The sequence below is a fragment of the Fukomys damarensis genome, unplaced genomic scaffold, assembly GCF_012274545.1.
Source record: "Fukomys damarensis isolate Sample0158 unplaced genomic scaffold, DMR_v1.0_HiC HiC_scaffold_14, whole genome shotgun sequence".
Taxonomy (NCBI): Eukaryota; Metazoa; Chordata; class Mammalia; order Rodentia; family Bathyergidae; genus Fukomys; species Fukomys damarensis.
In genome coordinates, this window is record NW_022900926.1 from 54,332,610 (window position 1) to 54,342,053 (window position 9,444).

At 42.2% G+C, this 9,444-nt stretch overlaps 1 protein-coding gene and 1 pseudogene across 1 annotated transcript in view; both read right to left on the reverse strand.

The window, feature by feature from the left end:
* The window catches only part of Rragd (Ras related GTP binding D), a 41,483-nt gene extending 32,045 nt beyond the window's left edge, over positions 1-9,438 (reverse strand). Inside the window, exon 1 of the mRNA XM_010633246.2 lies at positions 9,249-9,438. Coding sequence (XP_010631548.1) covers positions 9,249-9,417 — 169 coding nt within the window. The 5' untranslated portion in view covers positions 9,418-9,438. The remainder of the gene's footprint in view (positions 1-9,248) is intronic.
* LOC117286041 lies at positions 5,274-5,367 on the reverse strand (annotated as a pseudogene).
* Positions 9,439-9,444: the final 6 nt, after the last annotated feature.

Sequence of the window (9,444 nt, forward strand, 5' to 3'; positions counted from 1 at the left end):
TGAGACAGGGTCTCACTATGTAGTTGAGACTGACCTGGAACTCACTGTGTAGCCCAGGCTGGTCTCAAACTCACAGCGATCCTCCTGACTCAGCCTCCTGAGTGCTGGGATTACAGGCATGCACCACCATGCCCAGCTCTACAATAAACACTTTTTAAAAACTACCTAAACATAAATAGAATATATGAACTAATCTGAAGATACATTCTGGTACACCAGGGTATTAAGAACTTTTATGTTTGTGGGCCAGGGATTTAGCTCAGTGGTTCCGGCACTTGCCTCACAAGCACAAGGGCCTGAGTTCAATCCCCAGTACCAAAAAAGAACTTTATGTTTGTAATCCACAGTGATGTTGATTGACTGATTGATTGATCGGTACTGGGGATCAAACCCAGAGAGCACTGAGCCATGTTCCCAGCTCTTTTATTGTATTTTGACACAAGATCTTGCTAAGTTGCCCAAGGCTAGCTTCAAACTTTTGATCCTCCTGCCTTCACTTCCTGTGTAGCTAAAATTATAGTAACATGCTTCCAAGCCCAGCAATTACTATTTTTGATTCAGATTTATCTATTGAATGTGAAAGGAAAAATATTAAAACTTAGTCTAAAATTAAAATTATATTAAGGTTTTTATTATTTGATACTATTTGAAATTAAACAGTCTAAAATTAAAATTATATTAAGGTTTTTACTATTTGATATTAAGATGGATTTTTAAAATCATATATATCAGCAAAAAGGCTTACAATGCTTAATGATCATATAAGCTGTAAAAATGTTTTGGTGATCATGGCTATAACTTTTATTTATTTTTTTCTTTTTTGGTACCAGGACTCAAACTCAGGACCTTGCATTTGTGAGTCAGGTGGTAGAAACACTGAGCTAAATCCCTTGCCCTATAACTTTTATTTTTAAAATACTTTTCCAACTTATCTTTTCCTATCTTCAAAGCAAATTTCCTAGTCTGTGAAAGTTCAGACCTTTTGTTTTTCTTAGTAAAACTGTATCTGTCACTGAAATGTTGTGTATACTTAAACATAACACTTTCCTTATCTTTAATACTATTTTGATGAGACTTGTGATCATTAAAATCATGTAAAATCTTTTTTAAAAGAACTTTATGCTTGTAGAAAACTACATAAAGTAACAAAGTGTGTTTTACCTGCAGAGGTCTAGTTATGTGGGACTATGGATAATGGTACACTAATTTTTTGGGAGGGTAATGGGGATCAAACTCAGGACCTTGTGCTTGGGAGGCAGGTGGCAGCACCATTGAGCTAAATCCCCAGCCCCTCACTCAATGATTTTTAACTGTTATTTATCTTCTTCCTATTTAGGAAGTATCAATTTTGGCTCCTTACCATTCTTCTCCAAGTTTGCTATGTTTTGGACATGGTCAGAATGTGTCCACCAAGGGTTCATGTGCTAGAAGTGTGGTAGAACCATTAAGAACAGGGGCCTAGTAAAACGTGCTTGGGTCTCTGGAGGCACTGCCCTTGGAACGAATTAATGCTGGTCTCATGGACCAAGTCAGCTCTCAAGAGAGGAGCCTGTTACAAAGCAAAGTAAGCCCACGAGCTTGGCTCCGTTTCCTTGTGTGTTTCTCTGCCGTGTTGTTATGGGGGGCGGGCACAGAGGCCAAACAGGTGGGGATGCCTGATCTTAGACTTTAAGCATCCCAAACTAAGAGATACAGAAACCCTTTTTCCTTATAAAGTACTCAATATTAGGTATTCTGTTATAGTAACACAAATCAGGCTAATACAGGGTTATGACACATACATGTGAAAAATGAAAAATGTCATTTGAAGAGCGTTTAGCTATTGGTAGTTGCTTCTGCCTCTCTACAAGTTTTTAATAGTATTTTTTCCTTTACCTTCTTCCTTTTCTTTTTTCCCCTTATGCTACTGAGTGAGGATGGAGTCCAGTGCCTCATGCATGCTAGGCATGTGCTCCACCACTTAGCTATATCCCCAGCTCTAATAATAGTATATTCTAAAGAAGGCTTTTTTCCCCCCTTTCTGGTCTAAAACTTAGGTCCAGTGTCCTGTGAACTACAAAGCATAGATTACAAAAACATCATTTTTCAAATAGTCTATAGCTAAGTACAATTAAAATTGTTGTAAAAACAAAACAAAACTGGGCATGATAAAGCACACCTGTACTCCTTGCACTCTGGGAGGCTGAGGCAGGAGGACTGCAAATTCAAGCCCATCCAGCACAGTTTAGCAACTTAGTGAGCACCTGTCTCAAAAAAAAATTTTTAGGGTTGGGGATTTAGCTGAGTGGCACTCACTGTGCCTGCCTCACAAGCACAAGGTCTGGAGCTCAATCACCGGTACCCCCCAAAATAATAATAATAATAATTAATTAATTACTTTTAAAAATAGAGCTAGGGATATAGCTCAGTGCAATGGCCCTGGATTTAACCCCCAAAACTGCAGAAAACAAACAAATAAGGCCTCAGTGCTTACCACGATAAACACTTTAATAAAAACCTCCAATGACATTTGTTACGATAGTTTAAATGAGAGTGACAGAGCAGAATTTAAAGCCAAATTAACTAAAGCTTTAAAAAGAAATGTCATGTCTGACTTTGGCCCAGATCAGCACTTGGAACTGGATATCAAGAGGCTCAGCTTTATGCCTAGGTAAATTTTATTTATTATAGTCTGGGACGCTAAAGAGAACTTATTTTCATGTGACTCCAACAGCACCCAGATTTTCCAAATAGCCCAGCTGTGAACTGTGGCCCTGGAGAAACTCAATCACCCAAGGAAATGGCAATAAGGGGAGGGGCCATCTAATTGGGCCATTATCGGTCTTTAACACCTGCAAGCTAATTTTTAATCTGGAATTATCCTGTAACCAGCCCTGACAAACCTTGTAAGTAGAGAAAGAAACGTGGATTAGTGCCTTGAGCACATGGTTTTCTGGGAACCACTGCCTGGTTGATCTCTGGGTTGGTAATGTTCAAAACAAAGAAGGGAGCAGTAATCAGGAAAATGGGAATTGAAAGCCTAGCACCTCTGTATACAGCTCCTAACTACAGTGGCCCTACCTTCCTAAACTCAAAGGGTCTCTCTAGGAAGAATGACACATTGTACGAAACGGACTTTATAATTCTGGCACCTTACAACTCAGAGACATTAAAATTAAGAAAAGTTCTCTGAGAAGTGACCCATTTGAACAGGCCCCCAAAAGGAAAATAAAATAAAGATGATTTAATGAAATAATTAGAAATAGGTAGTAGCAGACTTATGGCAAAGTAAGTTCCAGTCCTGCCATTTACTAGCCATAGGCAACCACCACATACATGTCCCCTAGCCCATGAATCTTAATTTCTCCTTTTACCCATCTCTCAATGTACACACACACACACACACACACACACACACACACACACAAAAGCCTTTTTTTCCTCCCCAGCCCAAGCCTAGGCAACAACAGGATCTTTTGTGGAATGTGACTACAGTCAGAGGCTCACTTAATTTGAAGGGGAAGACAGAATGTCTGCCATTAATATTCTGTGGAGACAACAAAGGCATATGGGTCTACCTACTTACAGTTTTAGGAAAAGGCTCTCAAACTGTTCCTGTTTGCATCATTATCTTTGGCTCCTTTAAATTTCTAGAAGTTTGTTGATGAATGGAACTGTGTACTCATTCAAGACCCAGTTGTTTAATAAGAAATTTCAACCCAAAAAAGAATAGATCCTTTGAATAATAATAGCACTAATAACTGGAGAATATACAAAAGTCATGAAGATTCACTGTCCATTTGGTCAACTACTTAGTAGGGAGATTTCTTTTTTGTTTTTTGTTTGTTTTGGTACCGGGGATTGAACTCGGGTCCTTGCACTTGCAAGGCAGGTGGGAACCACTGAGCTACACCTCCAGACCCAGGTTCTGGTTTTGTTTGTTTGTTTCCTTTTTGAGACAGGGTCTCACTATGTAGTTGAGACTGAACTGGAAGTCACTATGTAGCCCAAGTTGGTCTCGAACTCACAGCGATCCTCCTGCCTCAGCCTCCTGAGTGCTGGGATTACAGGCGTGTGCCACCACGCCTGGCTAGTAGGAAGAAATAAATGAAAAGCAAAGAAATTTTCAAAGGCATGATGGTGACTTTTACTGTCTGTGAAGACCAACTCTTTCTCTATGAAATCCTGTCAAATCATACTAGTAGACAACCAAAAAAAAAAAAAACAACAAAAAAAAAGCACAGTACAACCATTTCCTTAACATATATATTCAGTATGACATCTATATTGTGTTCTGGTTGACCAATGCTTTTCCAAGAAGGGAAAAGAGCTCAGGGGGAACTTTTTAACAGTCATTTTGAGAGCAATTCTAGGTTGCTCTAGGTAGCCCTCTCAAACTGAACTGTGGTCTTTCTCAGAGACCTGCAAGAGGAGAAGGTCAATTAGCACTTTGGACGATTTAGTCCAAGAGTGAAAAACTTGTTTGAATGTTATAGCTGAACATGGGACAGCCACTGTCACCAGTGAATTCTAAGGCTATGACAAAAGAATTTTTTAAAAGTTTTTTAAAAATATAAAAATTAAAAAGAGAGGGCCAAGGATTTAGCTCAGTGGTTCCTGCCGCCTGCCTCACAAGCGCAAGGACCCGAGTTCGATCCCTAGTACCAAAAATATATATAAATAAAAGTTAAATAATAAATAAAAAAGAGAAGTAAGAAAATCAGCAAGAAAGAAGTGGCTATGTTAGGAAGTGAAACTGTCATAAACTGGTATGAAACGGGGGAGGATGGAATAAAGCAGAGTGTGAACTGGGGCAAACAGAGAAGATGATCTTTCAAATTCAGAGCTATTACTCAGAATGCCCAGAATGTCCTGTTTCTACTTCACAGTTCCATTAAACTATCCTGTGTATGTTCTAATAGAAAAATGGAAGAGAAAGGCACGAGAGATAGTTCAGTGGTACGGAACATTCCTAGCATGCACAAGGCCCTGGGTTCAATTCAATCCCCAGTACTACCAAAAAAATAAGAGCAATTACTAATAAAAGTAGAGAATTAGGCTTATCTGACTCTGAATCACTGAACCTTGCTTTCAAAATATGTCATATAGGCCCGGGGATTTGGCTCAGTGGTTCCACTGCCTGCCTCGCAAGTGCAAAGGCCCCAGTTCAATCCCTGGTACCATTAAAAAAAAAAAAGAAAGAAAGAAGAAAAAACATGTCATAAAAATATGCTCTATAAATATTCATATTAGAGCAAGCACTTGATTAAGGTGTGACTTTGGTCACATTTTTTAAAAAATTAATTTGCCTATCATTCTTGTACAAGGGCCATGCTAATCTTCTCTCCACTGTTCCACTTTTAATATATGTGCTGCCAAAGCAAGCACTGGTCACAGCATTCTTAACTCTTCTGTACTTCTTCTATTCCAGCACTTTTATCACAGGCACTAGGGCCAGGGGGAACTTTAAGAGATTAGCTATGGCCATGGGTATAGTCAACCCAATGCTTTTAGAACAAACCAGAACTTTGAGGAAAGGGACTTACATTTCCACAAATTTGAACCTCTTCTAATCCTCACTCAATGATGCAGCTTCAGAAAAGTGCCCTGTCATCCCTGAGCCATGGCTTCAATATCAGGACAACCATCTCTGCTCACTCTCAAGAAGATGATGCTAAAATAAATTCACTAATAATTTTTAAATTATTTTAAGAAAGAGCTGGGTATGTAGCTCCATGGTAAAGAATTCTTGCTTGGTGTGTAAGAGGCCCTGGGTTCAAGTCCCAACACAGCCAGGAAAAAAGTGTCTCTGTGTGTGTGTGTGTGTGTGTGTGTGTGTGTGTGTGTATGTGTGTGTGTGTATTACAGGGGAAAAAGCGAACATGTACGCCCTATAAGAAAATATCATTTGCTGACCTTGGATCTCTTTTGTGCCCCCAGTAACCAACGATCTGAACTGTTACTTCCTCACTCTTAGGGGATGTATCAGGTGCTGTAAAAACATAAACCAAACTTAGCTAGACTGTGGTGACCTTAAAACTTGGAATTTGGTGGTGCAAATTCCCTATGATGAGTGTTAGCATTATGTATGCCTAAAATGTACCAGTAAATGTTTTACTATTAAAAAATAAATTAATAAATGTTTTAACTTGGAATTTGGGGGAAAATACTTTAAAATTCTTTTGTACTCTGAATCAAACTCAGGGCTTCCCACATGCTTAGATATTATCTTCTGGGTTGGTGATGCAGCTCAGTGTTAGTGACTCTAGCATGCTCAAGGCTAGGTTGGAGCTGTGGCAGCACCACACACATAAAAAACCTTTTAATTGCCTCCCTTGTTATTACAGTTTTTAAGGTACAGTAATTTGCTCAAGATTTATGGTTAAAAATAATTTATAGTGCAGTTGTGTTTTTTAGGTAGGAGATGTTGCTGAGGATTAGACCCAGGACTTTAGGCATGGTGTTCTACCACTGAGCTACCACAAACAGCCCAATGCTACTGTTTATAATGGCTTAATCATTACCTCTTTTGGGAGTTTTATCTGTAATATGGAGATTGAGGGTGAGAAGCACCTATTCTGTGATTAACTACAATGAAAGAGCAGTGTGAAGTGCTGCAATCTGTCCTTAACGGAACTGAAGTGCCTAAGAACACTCCTGCTTTTCATGAATAAAATATGGGGTGGAAGCCAGAAGTGCAATTTAACTCTCACCTTAGCTGCACTACATTTTCAAACTTTGCATAATGTGGTAAAACTTACAAGGCACTTGGCTTAAAAATAAGATCAGAGGTTTCTAAGTCTTAGAGATGAAGGGAAATGAAAATTGTATTATCCACCTTCAGACTACATTCTCTTGCACAGCTCCTGACAAGTGGCCTCGTGAAATAACTGGTGACGCTAGCTGGTCTTGCATACCATTCCCAAGACCCCCACATTCCAGCCAGAATGGATTTCTGAACCTCCTGGGAAAAATCCTAGGTCCCAACTAAGAACAGGCACTAAACCAAAGCTGTTTAGAAGAGGAAGGGGGAGGAGGGTTCACTGTAGAAAAGCTTTGCTCATGGTTCAGAATACACTATATCCATCTTTTATCAGAATAAATTAGTCCTTATTCTTCACATTCCATTTCCTAAGTCTGAGAGTAGGTAAATGTAAATTTTACTGAAAATATAACAAGATTATAGAGCAACATGTCAAACAGCCTTCTGAAGGACACTGGACGGGAAGTCACATCTCCCAGCTTCCCCTCACCCAATCCCAACTGCCCTTATCAATGGACATACCAGTTAGGGACAACCCCTGCAGAAACTGACTGAGGAACCTATCTGCTACTACGGTAGAAGGTGAACATTCTCAGAGATTCTGCATCAAGCCCTAACCCTCCACATCAAAGTCAGGGAAACCTGGAAAGAGTGGCCCAAAGATAACAGGGGCAGTGCACCTAGCCATAGCAGGCTTAGGTGGAGAGAGATTAGGCTTCAGTAATGATGGCCAGGGCAAATATTAATGTGTTGCTCTTCTCACTACATAAATATACTCAATCCTTTTATAGCAAGATTCCAGGCTGATTTCAAGTACTCACGTGGGAGGATTTTATTACTGAAATCATCAAAACATCAGTTACAAGGCAGGTCTGCCTTTAGGTTGGCAGCAGAGGGGAGTCTCCAAGTCTGAGCTCTGGAAAAGCCTTTGTTCAGGGAATCCTACCCCTCAGGCAGGGCAGTAATTTTAAATCCCCAAATCAAATTTTAAAAGTGCCCCCTTGGAGAGCTGCAGAATAAACAAACAGGTCTGGTACTTTTCCTGGAACCTTTTTGCTCCCTCCCCCTACAATATCAAATTACTGCCCCCCCACGGTTCCTTTTTTTTTTTTTTTTAACCAATCACCCTATTGTGCCTCTACCATTTCAAATACCTTGTAAATTCGTCTCCATTCTTCCCTCTCCCAAGTCCCCAAAGAATCTGGGAGGAGCTAACAAATGCAATTTGAATAATAATGAAGCAACCGAACAATTTAATTAGGAAAGGTAGCCCTAGAGATTCCCAGAAAAGGGTTGAAAGCTTTATCTACAAAAATGTGGCCGGGCGCTCAACAGTGGGCCCAATTAGGGAGAGTGCACAAGACAGAAATGCTCAGGTGCACACACCAGTTTAAGCAAATGGGAGTCAGCACAAATCCTCCCAGGAGGGAAGACACTAGGGAGAAAAGGGTGACTTTGCTGCTTTCTCATCTGCCACACTCAGGCTTAGTTAACTTTATTCTCTTTCGGATTCATTGCAAGCAGTGCCTAAACTGTCCTCAGAGAAAGACTTTGTACAGAGAATTAAAAACAAGTGAGTTCTCAATAGATGTTCTTAAAATCAAATTACAAAGATACTTTCAGCCCTCACATAATTAGTTCCTTCTCTAGGATGCAAACAGCTTCTCCGAGAATATCCAGTTAACAGACGCATTCTGACCTTTTCAGGTAACCTTACAGATCTTTTGCTTGCTTTTGAGGAAATAAAGAATATCTTTTCTAGAATCCTAAAAAGCTCTCACCTTCCTTAGGTCTTAATAAAATGCAGGAAGCCCCCGCAGGCTGAACGATTACTAAAATTGGCTTCTTGAACAGGAAACAGTTTGGTTCTCAGGCAAATAATTCCCCGCCCTACGCTCACTCCCGGCCAGGCACTGCCTAGCCCAGCTGGTTGGTAACACAGCACAGATAAGGTGTCCTAACAACCGCCTTCGCCCGGATCCAGGGAAACCCTCGGCCACTCGAGGACTCCCTCTCCTCCTGGGCGCGCGCGTCCACCCCTCCCACCTGCAGGCTGAGCCCCGCAGGGACACGGGCGAGACTGACACTCGCAGCTGCCGACAACCCTGCCAGTCACGCTGCCGCCGGCTGCCTTTTTTTAGCCACAACACCTGACCCCCGCTTAAACAGCAGTGTTCAAGGAGAGGTCCCGGAGCGCGCCAGAGGTCCTCTCTTCTCCGCAACCTCTGGACCCTAGGCAGACCTCGTGGCGAGGGTTGGGGAGGCGCGCGTTTCTCTTGCCCAGACTCCTCCGCCTCCTCTTTCCTCACCAACCCTGGTCCCCCCTCGTCCTCCCCAGCACCGGGCTCCCCCATTTCGCAGCTCGAGGTCGCCTCTCTAGCGTCTCCCACGCGTCCCCCCAGTCAATCCCCTGGATCCCCTCCAAGTCGGCGGCCAGCGCGCCCGGTCCGGCGGGGGCGGGAGACCCAGAAGGGTGGAAGGGCGCGAGCTGGGGACCGGCGCTCACCTCCCTCCTCCGCCCCGCAGTCCAGATCTGCGTCCGAGGAGTCGGGGCCGTCCCCGTAGTCCGCTAGTCCCACCAGCTCATCCTCCTCCTCCTCGTCCTCCTCTTCCTCCTCCTCCTCGTCGCCGTCGTCCTCGTTCTGCGGCTGAGGCTTCCCCAGCACCTGGCTCATTGCGCCCCCCGGCCGGCTGGCGCTAGG